The sequence below is a fragment of the Polyodon spathula genome, chromosome 16, assembly GCF_017654505.1.
Source record: "Polyodon spathula isolate WHYD16114869_AA chromosome 16, ASM1765450v1, whole genome shotgun sequence".
NCBI classification, from domain to species: Eukaryota; Metazoa; Chordata; class Actinopteri; order Acipenseriformes; family Polyodontidae; genus Polyodon; species Polyodon spathula.
In genome coordinates this window covers 5544917-5565788 of record NC_054549.1, presented here as the reverse complement: position 1 = coordinate 5565788, position 20872 = coordinate 5544917, and the positions used below count along the sequence as shown (strand labels likewise).

Here is a 20872-nt window from a genome sequence, read left to right as displayed (position 1 = left end):
GGACAGATGCAAAGATTAGGCTTGTGGTTTTGAGCCAAATGAGGACTGACGGGGCCAGTCTGGGGTTCCCAGCCATGTCAATAGGCATGCTAATCGGAAAGCACAGGGCAACTTCTTCAAAAGCAGCAGAGGTTACAGGTCACTCTGTGGAAAGCAACCTTTTCTCGGTAATGGTCCACATCTTCACAAGGGATAGTAAATATTCATCAAGGTCAATCAAAACTGCTGATTTATTATTCAGTAAACTGTGCAATAAAGGGTATTATTTCTGGCTGCTTCGTCAATACAAGTAACCACCAACAGGAACCCTGGGTCACGCAAGATGTCCAATGGAAAGGTTTCTGACATGTTGCCCTGGCTTTGATTTTAATGGTTATTTTTATGGTTAGCGCCACTTGTTCTCACTCATTTTATGGTTCTCTGGTGTAAGACAGTGAGAGTTGACATGTACAGAAATCTGATTCTGTGTTTTTGTTCAATACAACAGTACAGTCTGTCACTTCAGGTGACATGAGCCTGCATCCAACGCCCAACAAGCCATTGAATATGTGGGAATCTGAAACCTTGAGTGCCGCATTAACAATGAACCCTGAAGGAGGCCAACATCAATGCAGGAGCTGGCTGACACTGAAGCACAACAGCTTGCTGGGAACTGCAATTTACTTTTGTCAATTTAGGTTTGTGTAACTGCTGTAAAATCAATTCATTTTGGAGTCCTGCATTCTAGATGCATTTCCAGACTCTTGTCAACATTAAAGTGTTTCCAGTTGCTCTGTAAATATGTATGGATGTAATCAGTAAATAATTGGGCAGCATTATCGGTATTAATCATTTTTATTTGGTTACAGGTTAATTGTGTATTCCTTCTGTTATCTCAGAATATCATAGTCCTTAGTGTTTTTAAGATGTACCCTGATATCAGAAGGTCTTTTTTTCCAAATTTGAATAGGGAATTTTCGATTTGTAACAGGGGTCAAGGAGGTCTGCAATTGTGCAGAGCTGCATGCAGCAACTGTGTTGAAAATAAAATAAAGGGGATTAGGATTCGGCTAGAGCTGTTCAAGATCAACATAGTTCTTTGGGCTTGCAGCTCTCCACGGATTGCATTTTAACCTGAAGTCTCTCTGGCACATTAATATTTCACTTTTTTTTTCTTTTATAAACATTGATCTAAGCACTTTATAATCACCACTGCGGTCTTTACCAGCACTGCTTGGCAAAGTGCATCGTTTGAAGGAGCAATGAGGTCAGATTCTAATGGGAATGGTATTCAGATTTCTGTTTTGTGGTTTTGTTTCCAAGACCCCTGATCCCCGTGCATTACACTTCAGTTCCTCTGCAGCTATTTTTGGTTCATTAACGGACTGTGCTTATGGAGGGAGTGCTGTAGGAAAGGGTGATAAGTGGAACAGGCCAATTAATGTTCCTTATTCTCTGTTAACATTTGGAAACTGGGCTGAATGCGTTTGTTAGTATGGAAAAAGGGGTAGGGTTTGTGAAGTGGACAACTGTTTAGTCAAGTGCATTAGACCCCTGCAAAACTTTTAATCTTGATGATAAGATTGTGCTCCTAAGTGGTGGAATCTGTTGAATCAACATTACACTTCTTCATCTTTATGGTCAGTAATGGCATGCAATAAAAGAGAACGACGTATTTACATAATTGTGCTTGGAGTGCTCAACACCCAAAGCTTTCCAGTAGGACTGCTATTGTCTGTAATAAAGTCCTTCTGTTCACTTGTCAGTTGCTAATATAATATGCAGTACTGCGTTTTTGACATCTGGGGACATTCTAATTACAGTACTGTGCAAAGGGACTGCGACAAAAGTAACAGGTTTGTCTTTGTGATTGTACAGGCAGGGTGTGCATTTCCTCTCTGCTCAAACACTGATTAATTGGTTAATTAGTTTAACAGGTTATCAAAAAAGAGCCCGTTTTCAGACAGCTTGTGCTATGTCTAATTGGACATTATCATTGCTGCTGCAGTCAATGTAGTCTGAATGTCCCCAGGAGGGGATGAGTTTATTGGCCAGGTATCACTGCATGTCAAGCCAAGTGATTTTTTTATTTTTTTTTTATTGAAGTGACGTTAAGTAAATGCCTTTTCTACTTGTAAGAATGACTGCAGGTAACAAATCACAAAATGGATTTCTGCATAATTAAGAGGAGAACTGCAGTTGTCAATATTGTTGATATGCCCCATTGTTTTGAATACATTTCAATTAAAAGGATCACAGTAGAAACTGTCACATCCTTTCTTGTAACATCCCCTCTATTAACCGATGGATCTCTGACATGTGTCATTTACACACACTGCTACCAATTGAACGGTACATGTGGAAACTGATCAATGTACATTTTATTATGGGTCTAAAACAGTAAATTCAGCTCTTGCAAGTTTAAAAAAAAAAAAAAAAAAAGAAAGACGGTGATTTTGGGAATTCAGTTTCACTTTTTGTGTCACGCAAAACCCAGTTTAACCATGTTTAATAAAAGAAAGCAAGGGACTAATATAATAATTACCATTAAAAAGCTGAAACAAGATATCTTTTCAATACAGCCGAGCTGTGCTTTTTGGGGGCTGATATTTCTGAGAGGAAGAGAATGCTGGGTTGCAGCACTTGCTGATAACCCACTGCCCCCTGATGTGAGTCACCCAGGGAGTGTACAGTATTACTAATTGCAGCAGTATTTCTGGCTTCAAGCTTTCAAGCTTTTTATTGGCTTCTCACATTAGGCATTCAGTACTAGAGTGTTTAAACATAATTATTTACTGTATTTTTGATCTGCTCTCATTTGAGTTTGCTCTTGTTTACTACTGAATTTACTGTGTTTTATAACTGCTCTTTTCTGTAATGTGATATTTTGTGAGGTGGTCTTTTGTAACAACTGCAAGTCGTCCTTGATAAGGGCGTCTGCTAAGAAATACATAATAATGTTTCTGAGTCAACTGAGGGTGATTTAATCGTGCTTGATCTGCATGTGAAAATACGGTTACCACGGTGATGTTTAGGCCTTTGTCAGGCACTAGGCCTGATGGGGGTGTGTTCTGGGAGCAGTCTCTCAGAGTGAAGAAGTTGTGTGTGATCGAGGTGTTCTTTTGTCTGCCTTTTCCTGTGTCTGAAATATCCTTTTCTTTTTTCTGGTATTTAGGTTTTAACAGTTAAGGAAGAATACCTAATCCTGGTACTCGTCAATACTATGTAACCGGTGCTGTATTTAGGCTACATTTCTACTTTTCAAATTTTTGGGGGCAAACAAAGCAGAGTTAAATTGAGTCTCACTATTGTATTGTTGCATTGATTCATTTCACATTTTGTCCATCTTTTCGTCTGTTTAACTACCCCCCCCCCCCCCCCCCCCTTTTTTTTTTTAAAAAAAAGAATGTGTGTGTGTGTGTGTGTTTGTGTGTGTGTGTGTGTTTTTTAATGTTTTGGGAGTCCTTGCAGATAATCCAATTCCAGGAAAAAAAAAAAAAATGATATAAAGGAATTGTTTGTGGATACAGAGGAATGTTACTTCATTATTATTTCCTTAGTGTTAGTTACTTCTTAGTTTATGCTGTTAAATCAAGTTAAACTGTTTTCAAGTTTAATAGGAACAAAAAAAATAATAATAACAGCTTCCAATTTGATTCCCAGTAGGGGAAGTACAGTAATATGGATGTTTGTCTTCACAAGGGCTGGCAGTTACTATTACTTTGTATTTTTAGACCAGAGCCTGGAGCAGCAGTGTGTCTATCTTCCAGGCTGTGTAAATCTAGTGTATTTCACTTAATGTGCCAAATTTGCCTTTCAGCATGATGTAAATGAGGTGTTATACAGCACTGCTGTCATGCTTTATCAGTTTAATAAATGAAAACTCAAATCAAACTAAAAACTTCAAAATAAAATCAGTTTTTTTAAAGGGTAAACTACAGGTTCTTGACTAAAGAGTTCCATATTTAATGTTCCCTAGATTGTACCGGTATGCCTTTATAATTGATGTCTAAATATTACAGTTTAGCATACATTATTACAGAGATCTAATAATACTTTTAATAAAGTGAATCTGAGCAGAGATCGATTTTTAATGTGCGGTTTAATTCAAAGATATTGAGTGGTGTACATTATTTGCATGAGATTGTAGTGGGTAGAATAACTGGCTTGGTTCCAGTAGTCCCATAATGAACTGACACAAACATGTTCTACACTTTAGTTTGGGTTCAAGTTTTTCCACTCAGCCCTTCACTTGCCACCCCATTAATGTGAGGGTGTCAAGTGTATTGTGGAATAAAACTGCAAACTGACTATCAGGATAACAGTTGAAAAACAATCCTCAAATGAACCTAGACCAATGGTAAACTTGTGAATTTCTTATGTCTACGGTGCTCCGCTAACGCATAGTGAAATTAAAATGCACCGAGCCAAACCACTTTCTCACACATACGCTCTGAAGCAATGAATAACGCCATTAATATCCAGCTGTGTTCACTTGGTCAAACTCTTTTTGTGTTTTCTTTTGTCTTTGTCTCTGTTTTTTTTTTTTTTACAAATCAAATCAAAAGCTGAAATGTGCTTTCCTTGTGGGTTTTATATCAACCACATACACTCTTTATTTTGCTGATATCAATTTGTTTTATTTTTTTATAACCCTTCTTGGTAGTGTTTTTCAGATTAGTGGTTATGCAGTGTTATTTTGAGGGAAGTCAAACTTTATTGAGAGAAATCCCAGGAGTCTTTTTTTCCAGCTGATCACCATCTTTGACGACCCTATTAACCTCAGCTGTGTTTTGTGCCACAGAAGAGAAACCAACTGTAGACTGCCAGTATCATTAACTTAATATCACAAGAAAAAGTTAAGTAGGGTTTTTAGTTCAGACAAAATCACCCGAGGTATAGAAAACGCAGCTGAGCTCCGATCTTGTCTGGACTGGAATCTTTTACTGTTGTCTTGGATCAAATATCTCTTACATTTTTTTTTTCAGTGACTTAATTGGTTGGTCTGTTTTCAGTTTTTTCACTAGAAAGCTCCTTGGTTTTTTTTTTTTTTTTTTTTTTTTTTTTTATTTATTTTTTTGATAGGAGCAAAATGTTAATAGGATGTTGCAGTAGATTGATGCACAGACAAATAGAGAGACGCACACTTGCTTGCTGAAAAATTCCTTTTGGATTGTCACCTCCTGCCCGTAGGACTAGCTGTATTGAACAGTGTTAGACAGCAACTGTGAACTGGAACATAAGCATTAACAGATTAGACTCGCGACATTACAGATGTATTGCCAAATAATTGCATGCGATAACATCAAGGGCTTTTTTTTTTTTTTTTTATGAAATCCTTTGGTAAAAAGCATGACTTTAAAATACCTGCAGTTAGACTTTTGGCACTGATCAGAATGAACCATGAAAACACAAAATCCATTGGAGAGAGAATGAATGATGGAGATGCCTGATACATCTGTTTTGAAGTGTGGGATGGGGATGAGGTTTTAACTGGCAGTATGAATAGCTCTCTGGAAACCAGAAAGATACTATAGACGCCACTTCACCTGTAATAAGCATTCTAATGTGCTGCAGTGTGGGATTACTATAATCTAGGTGCTTGGATCCAACTCAGCACAAACCAGATTCCCCAAAAATCATCTCTGAGTTTTTGCTCATGAGTACGGACATCCAAAATACTGCAGTTTATTGAATAGCGTGAGATCGAAGCGCCTGATCTTTTAGACTGTGAAGCTTAAATTAGGCGCAAGGGTATAATGGAAATAATTTAATAGCATAGAAACTGAAATGATTCTAGGAACAAATGTTGGCTTGTTTTTGTCGGAGACAGAAATTTTGTTTCAGTTTACATTTGAAGCTGCCCCAGGTTTTTGGTGGTTTTGCGTGTTGGGACACTTCTCCATTCATTACCTTATTAACGCAACATTGAGCCTCCAATGCTTTCTAAATGTTGGTATGGTCAAGCAAGCAGTACCGTAGCCTTAATGTTCATAGTTCCTATTTGAAACTGTCCTAAAAACATTCATCCTTATCAAACGCAATGACTTCTATTGGCTGCTGAATTAGACTGGTCTTTTTTTTTTCCCCCAAACCAGCTTTGCTTGGAACAAATTATCTGGGTAGTCAATGAACACTTTGTTTAGTTTATTAATTCACCAGACATGTTTGAGGCCTCTTCACACAGAGTAGGGTTTCCTCTGCCCACATGTTCTCAGTGAAAGTGCAAACAGCAAGATCAAGCATTCCTGAGTCTTGGTGCTGAGGACTATGTGTTTATCTAGAGAAGTTCATGTTGTTTTTCTCTCTGTACCTGTTGCCAATTTAGATCTACCTCCTTTTTTATGTGAGGGGCCATTGGGTTAGGGAGTTACTTTTTCACCTCCTTGTTAATTGGACCTCATAAATCACGGAACAGACATGAAAATAGTTTTGATAAGCACGACAGCTTTTTTTTTGTTGTTTTGTTTCAAGCCTTAAGAAAATAAATTATTCTGACAGGCCCTTAGTGTTGAAGAAAAATAACGTCTTAAGTTTTGTTACTGTAACAAATACTGACCTTTGTTCTGTTATGTGCTCTTCCTAAAAGCTTCTTAACACTACTGTGTTTTAAACTAAGGGGGGTTTCATACACAGACACACATTTCAATTGCTAATTTCCTGGACACTTGATTTAAAAGAACCATACTGTAAATTAGCGACTTAAATTGCTCACTGATCTTGGGAGAAGGAGTTGTCCTTTTCACCTTTGCCCATGGCCGGTGGTCGTGGACTGTTGGTCATATTTAATTTCTGTTATTCCTGGAAGGAAGTACAGGAATTAGCTGGGGTCTAACGGTGCTGTAAAGGCAACTAGTCAAGAATTTGAGAGGGAGGTGCTGGGGTGACTGAAGCTAGAAAACCATAAATCAAGATTGAGGAGCTGTATGGATTTTTTTTTTTTCATTTTTTAAATTAGGATCTTAAAGTCGACTATCTTTTATTTGTTGATGAATTTCTTGTAAGACCCAAACAATAAACTGGTATCCGTGGTGAACCCTGGGTACATTTTGAGTTTTATGGTCTGTAGTGAGGTTTTATATGCTTGGGATTCTTAAGGTACAGATAAAATCTGGAAAATTCTCTTCTCTCTTCTGCTCAATTTTCTAACTTTCTTTATTCACCCTTCTTTCTTGCTCTCTCAAGATCACAGGATGCGTATTGCTGGTGAGTAATTGTGTCTTATTGATTGCCATTCATCCATTTCATCGCTGTTCAGCACCGCTTCCTTTTAAAAGCAATCCTCCGATTGTAAAAAGACTACAGCTTCAAGTAGGGGCGAGCTTCTCAAATCATTTTGCGGTTTAAAATAAACCTTTCAGGTCCCAATATCTATTTTATATTAGAAATCTGGCAGCATAAATTTTTGCACAATTAATTTTTAATCATCAAGCCAGTTGATCCTGGCTGCATAAAAAAAAGCTATACATTTAATATGAGATTTGTCCCTTCTCTCAAAAGGAACATTGTGCTAATCTTGCCAAGTGTGTATCACCGCTCCAATCCTTGCAATATGGACAGGAACCATTTTGATTAGATTATATATAAATGGTACAAGGAGAATTGGAACTTTAAGATGGAGTATTCGACAGTGTATGGAGGCTTTCAGAATGAAAAGTGCTGTCTCGTTCAGCTGTGTAATAACTATGCCTTGGTCTAATTGGAACTACAGTAATGAATGCATGTGAGATCAGTGGTGTAACCCCCTGATGTGCTCTTCACACCTGAAGATACAGTACCCGTCTATTACATTATTAGTGCATGCAGCACGTCATGCAAGAGCAACAATGGAGCTGCCCTGAAATAACACTTGTATTATATATGTGTGTGTGTGTGTGTGTGTGTGTAGTTGCCAAGACCCTTGCTGTTGATTTTAATTTCATTGGAAGCCAGTTTATATTCCTGCTGCAATGGTGCAGTATACGTTCAGTAAACGTGTAACAGGTAATAAGACCCTACCCAAGCCTTGCACTCACATTCTATGCTATGGTCGGCTATGGAGGGACCTATTAGTAGAAACACAGGAAGTGAACCTGGAAAGAAAACCAAGTAGTACTTCAATCAGCTTGTTTGTAAACCTTACTTGTTACCCCTTATACCTAACGTTTACCATAGTAAAAGCAGAGCAAAGTGTAATAAAGCACAGTGAAAGCATGGAAAAGTGTAGATAAGCATTGTAAACCCCAGAGAGAAATGGAACAGCATATACAAATAAAACTATGATTTTCTACTGTCAAAGTAAACTGAAGCAGCATTTGCTCTGCAGGTAATTCTTTGAGAAACATACAAACAAGAGAGCAAATCCTTTTACTTCCTGTACGAGGAGGCTTGCTCAGCCTTCTTTTTTTGATAAAGAAAATGTCTTAATCACAGTACATTTCGTCAGTCTCCTTGCTGGTCACTGCTGAGTCTTTTCAAAGCGCTGTTTCAGCAATGGCCTTCCTCTTGTGAGGGTGATTGACAAGTCCCGTGTAATCCAGTACAGCTGGGCTTTAAAGGGACCGTCTAGGGGTACCAGATGAGCCAGATGAGTTTAAACTTCTAAGTAACGCTGCAGTCTTTTTTGAAAATGCATGCAGTGTTCCCAGACATGATTTCAATCTTAACTATCAGTGCTTTCTGCAGCTCTTGAAAACTAATGAAATACAATGTTTGCAAAGCACCAGATACTGATTTGTAAACCCATTTAGTAAATGCACTAAACATTCGAAATGGCTCTAATAGACTTATCTACAGACTGTACACGTGGTTCCTTGAAGATGTCAATTTCAGTATTTTTTTTTATTTGTGTAATGGGAATATGGTAGGTCCATATGATATAAGCATCTTTTTATAAATGACTAGGAACAGACCAGCATGAGGATACAACACAAGGCAATGGCAGAACCTGTTCAGGTTAAATTGTAACGTTGTATATTACATATCATCTCTGCATAGCTAATACAAATCCAGCTCTCACATGAAATGAAGTTACTTCTGTATCCTGAGCTAGTGACCAGTTTCAGTCAGCAATTGATTTTGATATAGAAATTCTGTCAGCATGCAAAAGTAAGCTGTTTTGAAATGTGTGCAGTCTAATTTAAGTCTCTAGTAAACATTCTTGACTGTTACTCATGTTTAATCCTTTATAGCCACTTATAAAGTCACCACATGAGCATCCAGGCGAGAGGTATAACATGATGAAAGAATGAATGTGGTTTACATGCGCTTGCCCATGTACGTTTTTAAAGATATAGCGAGAAAGGTTAAATTATAAAGCGAGTGCAGATTCATGTTCTACAGGCCGATCCTGTACTTTATCTTGTTAACACACCCTTCCTGAGTTTGCAAGATCTTGTACAGAGTGTCATTAACTCCGGGCTTTGCTTCTTCAATAGTCAGGGGGGAGCGTATGAAACAAACTTTGTTTGCCTAATGAAGACTATACGTTGGCTGATCCCTTCGACCGATAAGCAGTGGGTGAAGCCAGAGTGGCAAAGAACCTCCCGCATTGTTTAACAAAGCCAAAGTGTGTACAGGTATCTGTGAAAGGATAAACATCTTGTTTGGGTTTCTCAGTGTCTGATCCTTAGCATGCTGGTGGGAAGCTGAAGGCTGGCTGTATGCACGGCTGACTAGCTCTTAAGTCAGCATCCTCTGCTTTCTACTCTGTGCTCTGTATGGTCTATCGGAAGCTCTAACCCTTGAGTAGTTGTTCCAGTTGGTGAGTCCACTCTAGAATACAAAGTGCATGGCTGGCATCACTTACTACCATTGTCCTTTCCTCTCCAGACAGTCTTCTGGCTAGGGTTACGCCCATACTCGTATTTTCTGATTAATTACCTTCAAGAAGTGTTTGTCGGCAGGTATTTGAATAAATCCATTCATGAATGTGTTGCTTTCAAAACAAGAAAAGCTGACCTTTTCCAATTGAGTGCCCATCAATAGCAATTAACTTCCACATGGAGCATTTCAAAAGCCAAATGGAAGCGGATTGTCCTCTCATCTTGGGCACTGACATTTTTACTGATGTACTGAGGACATGAACTGACAATGAAAAAATGTTGCAAAACAAGCAAATGAAACTGATCCGGCACGTAAATATGACCTTTCCTCACACCTAACTCAAGAGTTACCGCTGTGGAAACTGGGATATGTATTTCTTTGTTGAGTTTAATCCGTGGTTACGTCTTGCCCAGGACTACAATCCCACAATTCACTGCAGAGATGACACATTTTTTGACAAGAGAAATTTAAATGATTTCATATCAAAAGTATAAAAGAAAGGTCAGACAGATCATTTGAATAAAGATTGGTTTTGATCATGACCGGTTCTATATTAAGTAACACTGTCAACGTAGGTTTTGATTGATACTCAATAATTGTGTAAACGGAAACCAGTTGACTGCATTGTTTTGTGTTCAGAAATTAACACGTTTTATTCCATTTAAATTTATCCCGTCACATTTCTTAAAGGCAATTTTCTTGGAAAATAGAGGCTCACCACTACTTCTGGCCTTACAGTTTTAAACCATTTCTTATAACGAATACCAAACTGTATTTGCATGAATATAGCCAACACAGTTTGTTGTACAATACAATCAGTAAATGTGATGCAGCTACCAGTTTCAGTTAGACCATTTGTCTTTATACCCAAGGCTGTCTGGAATAATACATCCAGAAATTCAAAGCCTACCTATGGACATAGCTATAACCTTTTAAAGAACCTAATTAACAGTTGTCAAAATGCCAGTGTATTTTTAAGTAGCTCTGATTGCAGTAGTTACAAGGTTATAGATTTGAAGTTTAATTTATCGTTGTTGTTAAGCGGTGAGCTGCAGTCTCCCCTGTGGTAGAGGCTCCTGCAGTTTTTCTATCTCTCCTTAACATTGTAAAGAGAGTGTGTCCTTTTTCTAAGTGACTCTTGATACCAGCTCCTCTTTCACGAAGACACGTGGCTGGGAGAAGTATAAAGGCATCCTTTTAACACAGCTAAATAACCAATGATGTAGCGTCCATGATCACATTTAAAATGTAAAGGATGAAGAAGCAGAAAAGCATTGCTAATCTTTTTTTTTTCAGTTTTAGTTGTAGCTACAGACTTGAAAAAATTGCTCACAAAAAAATACTGAATTTATACACAATAAGAATGTTGACTTTTTTTATATTAAACTTTAATAACCGCTTCTAACAGAAAAAAAAAAAAAGTCAGATTTTGATTAGATTTATTTTGTTTACCAATATATAGAGGTGAAAGCCTGTAAACAAATAACACTGCTGAAAAAAAAATAGCTTAACACTTTTACAGACACCTTTTTTCAGTATTTAATAAATGCAATAAAATATCTGCTTGCAGGCTTAATAATTTAACATTTTTATTTAATTACTGTATGTGTGTGCGTGTGTGTGTGTGTGTGTTTTTTTTTTTTAATATATCCCTTCGAAAGAAAGCCTATGTTAGGCTCAACACTGCACATTTTGTAGTCACATTCATCAGTTTTAACCATTTCCTCTTAACATAGTCTCTCATCAAAAAGAAAACTATCATAGTTTTAATCTTTTGGGAAGTGGCAGGAGCCCAGCACAGGCCGGTCAGTCAAATTGAGGCCGAAACAGTCATTTTACTACCAAATTAAATGTTTTAAGCCATCCATCAAAATGACAGACAGTTTTTCCTCTTTCAAAGGCAGCTAAAAACAACAGTGCTGAAAATCTAATTAACCCTCTGAAGTCCATGAACTGAGAGTTTCAAGCTATGAAATGATGCACAAAATGCGGTTTAGGCGCTTACTGACTTTTTTTATAAACACACACACACAAAAAAAAGGTTATTATGATTTTGCAATGAAAGGTATATCTCCTGGTCCAAACAGCCTGTTGAAAATGCCGTTAGTTGACATTCACTTTTATGTTTCTGTAGTGTTTAGGACTAATTTGACCAATTGGATCAATAAGCTACTAATAACCACACGAGGAAGATGGGCCGAATGGCCTCCCCTCGTTTGTAAACCTTCTTATGTTCATTCCAGCTGGGGGAGGGTGGTTTGGAGTGATGGATTCAGAGCTGTGTTTGTCAAAACCTCTTATTTGGAGGGTGGGTATTGGTTGGGTCACCCATCGCAGAATATTTTAAGCCCTCTTTTTTTTCTCATTTCCAACCCCTAACTTCAAAATCACAGTCCCAAAATTCACTTCATTCTCAAAGACTTTACATATATCGACTAGCTTCGGAGTGAAAAGAAAAACTGATTTAATCGAGCAAGAAGTGTTTAATTGAGCCGCCCAAAAATAAAACCCCACCCTCGTTAGTGTGCCCACACTTGAAACACACACTAGCCCTGTGCCCACTCCAGGGTTTCAGAACTCTTTTACAGCCAATGTCAATGCAACGGTTAGATAAAGACCCTACCTCCTGTCTACAGCTAGCTAGCAGCATTATTCCACTTTTACTACTTTTAGGAATAATACAAGCTCTGCATTTTGTTAAGTGCCAAGGCGGTAATATAGAGCATTTTTCACAGTTTGCTCCCCTTTCTCCTGCTCCCTCCCACAGGGTTGTGCTGCAGATAATGAGCACCCCTGATGCTTGATGCTGAGGCAGGGGGAAAGAGGCATGGGGATCCAATCCAAGGATAGCAGTATTATCTTGTACACACTTGTATTTTAACACTGACATTAAAAGCAGATCATTTAAGCTGAAGACGGGTGAGAATAGGCAGTAAGTGTGCGTCGTTGTTAGTTGTGATGTTAATAACCGCGCAGTGCCGAAGATGTGTGGTCATTTCCACCACAATGCACTCATTGAAGAGTCTTGTGTGAATTGTGTTTGTGCAGGTTTCAATAAGTACGTCAAAGTGTCTTCTGTCTTTTCAAATGCTTTGAGTGCAGAAGAATGTATTGATATACTGGAAGGCACCGCAAGAGCCCTTTGGAACGGGCAGATGGGACCCGACTTGCTGTGGCGGAAAGTTAAGGAAATAGTTTATTCCTTCAGGCAGCCGATCAATCTGTACTTATTTACCCAAGGCACCTTATTCTTTCTGTGCCTCCACGCTGCAGTGTCTTGCAGTGTTTAATTGCAGCAATTTCCGTTGGTGTCAACAGCGTGTTTCAACTTGAGTCTCTTAATGCTGTTAAAGATAACATTGTGGGTTTAGTTTTTGTTGTTTTGAAGCCAAGAAAAAGGTTCATACAGTACCATAGTTGTTTCTTTCACAAAAAGTGATGATATAGTATTAAGTAAGATAGGCTAGGCTTGTCAGATATGCCAACAAATCTGATGCCAAGTTGTAGTCCTGCTTTTAGGGTGTTTTTGTTGACCTTTTTTTAAACTTAAACTTGGTTTTCATTAAAGAGAATACAGCTGTTTCTTTTTAAAGGGAGTACTCTAGCCCCCCCATCCCCCCACCCCAGTGGCTCAGCCAGTGGAGTGCAGGGTCCAACTTGCAGGGATTAAAAATGAAATAAATAATTACAAGTAAATGAATGTCTGCATCATTACTGTGTGATCAGTTAAGACTATAGATAGATTATTCTCCTTTTGTCTTTTTGTCATATTGATGTCCTTGAAAATGCACTGTTGCTAGTGAGATTCGATGATAACAGCGTTGCTTGCTTTTTAAACAGGTTTATTCTCTGGAATTGGAGGGTTTGAGAGCTTGTTTTCAAACTGCTTCTCCAGTGTTTGTTTTCCCGCTGGGGCTGCTAGCTTGCTGCTTTTCCCACAAGTAGAATGGCACGCTGGGCAGAGCGCCAAGACCCGACTGTCCTCCTGGCTCCTGTGCATCTGGCAAGTTCAAGCTTGACACATGCCAGTCGTGCAGCGGCACTCACCGGGGAATTCCTGCTGGCAAACTGAGCCGGACCGTATGGGTTTGGCATTTGGCAGCGGCACATCAGATGGCTGAACAATTAGACTCTAAGGGGAAGGTGATTTTGACAGCTCGAGTGCTGTGTGAGTGTCTGTGGGCATGGAAACAGAACTTCTGCAATGTAGTGGGATAGAAAGCTGGTTTAGACCATGACTACTAAAAGCCTTGACTGTAGAAACAGGTATTAACTGCTTGAGAGTTGATGGGAAGGGCTGAAATAGACAGCAGTCTTGTATTAATGTGTGTAACTGCAGCCATCTAGTGGCTGGAAAAGACAATATTTAAATAAAATAAAAATGACGACTGTGTTATCTGCTGCATGTTCTGATTACCAGTTTCTGCATTCCGGATAGCTCACAAATTAAGACCTAGACTTTTTTTGTTTTTAGTGATTGCAATTCAGGGGAGTTTTCTCTTCTGAACTTCCAAGCCCTCTTCGGTAAGCTTCACTCAAAAGAAGATGTACTGCGATGTTACAGTGTTTTACACCAGATGGTGAAGAAGGTTCTTGGTTCCTTACACAATCATTTCTATTTTATGGGCCCTAGAATATTGTTGAAAATGAAGAAGTAACTCATGACGGTGGATTTCCTGCTCATATTTTGTATTTTCCACAATAAGTATTGTGAACCTGGTCATTTACAGAGCATAAGTCCATATTTTGCTATAATAGAAAACTCTGGTGTACTCTGAAATTTTTATTTATTTATTTATTTTAGATACATATGTAAATCATATCATCACATATATAACCTCATTCCAACTCATTAGGCAAGCTGAGTGAACATCGCTGTAATGTTAATATTTGTATGACTACAAAAAGCTGCTAAATATTAATGGTTCACATAAATAGGTTGTTTATAAAAATAAATATAAGTCTGTTTTGGATTCAATTTAATCCTGAACCATATTTTTAAACTACATAGTAAAGCACAGACTATCATTTTAACCATCACTTATTAACTACATTTTTGACATATGCTTAGAACTGTCCTTGTCAAAAAAAAATGATAATATTAACAACTGCTTGCTGCTTCAGAAATATCAAAGCTAGTTAAAAAGAGAGTGTACCATTAAATGAGAATTCAGTGTACAGTTTAAACAGCACTAGACACAATAAATAATGTACAGTGGTGCCTTTATAAGTTTTCCACAGTCTTTTTGCATGGCATTTTTGCAGTTTTACAATGCTTTCCCCATGGTTATAGTATGCATTTACCATTGTTTATCCTGGTTATGCTTTACCATGCCTTGATATCATTGAATGCTTACCTATGCTTTAGCATGCTTTCGCTATGCTTTATTATGGTTTGATGTGTTTTAACTATGGGACACTTGTAATGGTAAACAGAAGCACTGCTTGCTGCACCAGTGCTTTTGACTAGTCCTGAAGAAGGTTTTCCTGTGAAATGTAGGAAGAGTTTAACAACAAGGTTGCAAACCCAGCCACATGTCAAACTCTGTTTAAAGAGCAGTGCTCACCCTACTGTTAGTCAGCTGAGAGCCAGCATTCCTCCACACCTACCTAATGACCCCTCTTCTTGGGACATGTACGGCAACCTTGTCCTTACAGAAGTGGAGATGCATTTCACTAGTAGACAGACCGACGGTCAATTACAATTGTAATTGTGCGGTTTGTAATTACAATGCAGTTGTAATTTATAATTGAATCTCTGCACACCTGCGTAATTGTAGTTGGATTTATGCCGTACAATTGATCGATTCTTACAGCTCAAGTACGCATTCTTGTCAGTCATGCTCGTATTCTCAAACAGTTTGTGTTTGATAAAGTTACATAGCAAGATTCTGTATTTGTACCTGTGGTTATTGCTTGATTATTTACAATACATAAATATGTTAATGTGTGTAATTGTTACTTTTTAATGTAATTTTAATTACTGCAGAATAATTGTAATTGAACAAAATCGCATTGTAATTGCAATTTCAACAAACAATGCTGCTGTGATTGTAATTCTAATTCTAATTGACCCCAAGTCTGCTGGTAGAAGAGGGTTTTTGTAACACATTTTTTTCCAGACTAACACTTAAAACCTTTTAACAGTGGAGCTGTCCGTCTGGTTTCTTGTAACTCGTAACTTAGGCCTCAGCTCTTATTATTGATGTACAATGAGCAGGTTGAGGAGTGGAGAGGCACAGTGTAGTGGTCTCACCCACACAGGTCTTGGCACACTTTCCAGGTTTAAGAGAACCAATATTAACTTATCAGACAGGTCCGCCTGGAAGGAGGCGTGACATTCCCTTCTCCCTTTGTTTCCATGGCTTCAGGTTCATTAAAGGGCGAGCTTCAGTAAACAGCATTGTGTAGAGGAGACAGAGAACCTGAAAAGAGAGGGAATTATTTTTTTCTTTCCAACCTCACTGGCAATAGCTCCCAAAATCAAGGTCAAGGTTTTGTTTTTTTTGTTGTTTTTTTGTTTGTTTTGTGCTCCCAGTCTCAGAAATGTATGTACTGGATTGGAGTTTGCCCTGTAGTTCTTTTATTTAGTCACTGGATGGCGCTAGCACACCATACACTGCATTTTGAGGCTCGCCTGCGTGCCTGCCTTCCAGACCAATTGGAATTTTGAATGTTTTTTTTTTTTTTTTTTTTTAAATTAATTTTAAAGGCATACTTCATCATAAAAGGTTTGCAAGTGATACTTCTTTTCCACATTTGTTTGTCTCTGCTGGTCTAAGCTTGCGTACCATAATTGAATTGAGAAACCAGGGTGGTTTTGAAACAGGGCAGGTGCTGTTGGGGAGATCTAAGCACAGAAAGACATTTAGAGACAGAAGATCAGAGTTCAAATCTTATCCACCACCCAGTGCAGAGAGTGGGAGTGTTCCAGCCAACGGGGTGCTATTGTTCAGATGAGAGGTACCATCTGTGTTACAAAGACATCATCTGCCATAAACCAGATTTAATAAATCTTTTCATTTATTTTTTTTTATTGATGAGGGGGTTTCCCCGTGAGGCAACCTATTTCTCATTTCAGATTTGATTGTGGTTTCCTATTTGATAAGATAAGCGCTGAGACATTTGCATTTCTGCGTCATCTAAAGACCCTATTTCACTTTCTAATCAGACACACTCGATTATTATGTATACTGCAGGCTGAATGAATATGCATATTCAAAGCTGAATGTTTTCAGACATGTCTTAAGCATTATTAAATAGAGACTATTAAAATGAAATTATTAGGAGTCGCTAGTCACAACACAAAATTGAATTTGATGTAAACCTGTTAAGGCTTTTTTGTTGAATTGGGGGAGGGGGGTGTAATGGTGGTTGGTAGCCTTGTCACATGACCTGTAATAGTGACGTCATCACAGTAACGTTGTCAAATCTACCAACCTCGCCTCAAAAACGTTTCTGGAAAAAGAAAAAAAAAAAAGCAGCCTTCTGTTTTAAAGCTTCCTCATTCCCTGAATCAAATAGCCTTTTGAGATTATAAATCTGTGACCTTTTCTGAATTCCTGTTCCATTTGAAATGTATTGTGTGCGTTCCTCTCTTCTCTTAAACAAGAACACATGCAATGTGTATAAAGTATGATGTGTTACTCTTCTACACATCTTGAAAAGGACCCATGTTTTAAAATGGCAGGGCATGTGTGTGTTCATACAGTATGCAGGCTGGTGACCAATCATCCCTTGAAATGGCGTGGTAGGTTAGTATCGAACCGGTAAATACATGAGAACAGAAAACAAGCTCCTTATGCCTACTAGCATGATATAAAAACCAACTCCCATTAACCGTTGTCTGTGCTAAAGATCCCCCTTCCCTAGGCTGAATCTTTATTACCAGTAAGACCATTCTCCTCAGTCCCTTTGTTGGTTGTAATAAGTCCATTAGCCAGTTACGCATGAAAAGAACGAGAGGATAATACAGTTCAACAGCTGTTGAGGCCACTAAAGCCTGTTCTTTGTAATTGAAAAGCACCACCGAGGACAATTGTATAGCTATTAGTGTTGTAATACCAGTAATGTGAGGAGAATAACCATTTGTTAGCATGGTAGTTGGTTTTGCTTCTTTTTCTTTTAAATGTCCAGGGCTCTGTAAGACGTTATTGCTGTACCTTATGCAGCTCCTTTTTCAATTCAGTCCTCGTCTCCCCACTCTCCCTGAAGAGACGAATTCCTTGAGGTGAGCTTCATGCCCTGCTGCCAGTACTCTCTGCATACCCAATGATGCTTCAACAGGTTGCTTCATGCTCCAAGTGGATGCCGATGGAGAACCTTTACACCAGGGCAGCTGGTGTAGAGTTAGCATAACCGAGATGAAACCAGCTGGGGGTTTATCAGTCAGACTTTAGAAAGAGACACTGGTAGAAACAATGAAACTGGATGCCAGAAGGTGTCTGAATTGTAAAGCTGACCACGTGTGTGTGTGTGTGTATGTGTGTGTGTGTGTGTGTGTGCTCCCTTACACTCTGTAACAAGAAAAAATATAGTGTAAAAAAGCAAACAAACCGACAAGCGACCCTCCCACACATTTTGAATCGGCTGCATTTTTTAAAGCAGCAGTTACAGCATGTGATGTGATGCTACATACACCATTTTGTAATTAAATGTTAATTCCATGCTCTGCTTTGTTTGGCTGTGCCTGATTGCTTTCTAAGTTCAGAACAGCTCTTTTTGCTGTAGGTGCTGGAAAGGCAGACTTGCTTTCTCTCTCTCTCTCTCTCTCTCTCTCTGCCTCCCCCCTCACTCTTGCTTTTCCACTGTCTCCGTGCAGAGGGGTTGATGCAGCGTATCTCTCTCTCGCTCTCTCTCTCTGCCCCCCCTCACTCTTGTGCTCCCCCTTGCTTTTCCACTGTCTCTGAGCAGAGGGATTGATGCAGTTTGTCTGTCTGTCTCTCTGTCTATCTGTCTATCTATCTATCTGTGTCTATCTGTCTATGTCTCCCTCTCTCCCCATCTCAGTACAGAGGGGTTGATGGGGTGTAGCTCTCTCTATCTATCTATATCTATCTATCTATCTATCTATCTGTCTATCTATCTATATTTCCCTCTCTCCCCCTGTCTCTCAGGAGAGGGGGACAGAGGCAGTCAGCGCTCTCTCTATCTATCTATATTTCCTCTCTCTCCCCCTGTCTCAGTACAGCTCTCTCCTCTCAGTGTAGCGCTCTCTCTCTCTCTCTCTCTCTCTCTCTCTCTCTCTCTCTCTCTCCCCCCCTGTCTCAGTACAGAGGGGTTGATGCAGTGTAGCGCTCTCTCTCTCTCTCTCTCTCTCTCTCTCTCTCTCTCTCTCTCTCTCTCTCAACAGATCAGTGGGGTACAGAGGTCATGTCTCCCCAAGCGCAGTGTAGCTCTCTCTCTCTCTCTCTCTCTCTCTCTCTCTCTCTCTCTCTCTCTCCCCCCCTGTCTCAGTACAGAGGGGTTGATGCAGTGTAGCGCTCTCTCTCTCTCTCTCTCTCTCTCTCTCGCCCTCCTCCCTATCTCTCTCCTCCTACTCTCTCCTCACTCACGCTCTCTCCTGGGCTCTCTCATCACATAGGACTCTCCATGTTGAGAGAGAGGGTAGAGACATAGTCAGAGTCATGTCTCCAGAGTCAACTCTCGTCACATCTCGCCTCTCTCTCTCTCTCTCTCTCTCTCTCTCTCTCTCTCTCTCTCTCTCTCTCTCTCTCTCTCTCTCTCCCCCCCTGTCTCAGTACAGAGGGGTTGATGCAGTGTATCTTACTCTCTATCTTGCCTGCGGGTATATCTCAAAGCAAGGGGAGGGCCCTGGTTGGATTTCGAGCAGGGGGCTCTGGTGAGAATCACTTCACCGACATATTAAAGCTCTGCAGGCAGACAGCCTCCGATTGGGGAGACCTGTTGCTAGAACATGTGGCTTTTAATCCAATTAGACATTCAGAGGCCCAAATATGGTTTAATTTCTCACTGAGTGTTTTTGTTATGAATTCTGACATGTTCTGTGAAGAAAACAAGGAAGGAGTTCAAAGTGGGGCCTGTAATGATGGTGTCAGGCAGGCTGTAATGAGTGAAGTCTTGCCTTTACCAAGAGCTGACATGCGAGGGAAACCTGTTTCCCTTGCAACGCTTATTTACCTGAATTGCTCTCGACAGGCTGTAACTCCTCCTAAGTGAGATCCCTAAGCGAACGTGTAGTTGTACTCCGTCACACAGTGCCACACATTGTTCTGATATTGCTGACCTGTATTTAACACGCTATCAATATCAATCTGCTACAAATATTCAACATTATTTTAGTATCACTTAAATCTGAACCCACATGGGTTTGTGGCTGAAGGTATGACCTACATTCATTTTTAGATATATCTAGGGAACCCCTCATGTAGTTGCCCTGACACTTGGTATGGCCATTCCTTGGTTCTTGAGGGTGTCTAAAACTGAATAAGAGCTGGGATCAGTCCCTGGATTACTGCACCTGAGATTTCTAATCCCCTGTTCTGAATGCAAAGAGAGCTCTGTTCCTACTGTAGAATTGTATGACCTGTGGACAGGTGTGCTCCAGCAGTTTACTGGCTCCAAGCCTGCCTGTCACTGCTACTACATGAGCCTCCCAGATATCCTCCTGCACCAGAATGACGAGTCTTGCATACCAACGTTCGAAGAAGCTTTCGTTTAGCACGCACCAGACCGTGCGGAAGGCACATGTCAGTGTCCCCAACGCTTGGTCTTTCATCCTTTTTTATTTAAAAAAAAAAACCTTTACAGCAAATTGGTTATCTAAGTGATTGATTGGATAACCAGGCTCATTGAAAAACCCTTTGTTATTGCAAAGTTTTATTTTGATCTATGATAGAAGGGGAAAGACTTTTTTAAACAGGCCCTCTTTTTCAAAGCAAATCCCCTGCCCTTTGGCACCTGGGTCAAACTTAGCAGCTCATGTACACAGTATAAAAAGCAATTGAGACGAGGGAATGCTTGTTGAAAGCTACATAAAATTTGCAATGTACATCATGCTATTCCGTTTCTGGGGAATACGTGACAACAACACCACCACTGTTGCTCATTTTCTAAAATAAAACTGTTT

The 20872-nt window shown here is 39.4% G+C and overlaps 1 protein-coding gene across 1 annotated transcript in view; it reads left to right on the top strand.

The window, feature by feature from the left end:
* LOC121328906 (agrin-like) overlaps positions 1-20872 on the top strand; it is a 152727-nt gene that overhangs the window by 52426 nt on the left and 79429 nt on the right. The window contains exon 3 of the mRNA XM_041274047.1: positions 7165-7185. Within this exon, the coding sequence (XP_041129981.1) occupies positions 7165-7185 (21 nt within the window). The remainder of the gene's footprint in view (positions 1-7164; positions 7186-20872) is intronic.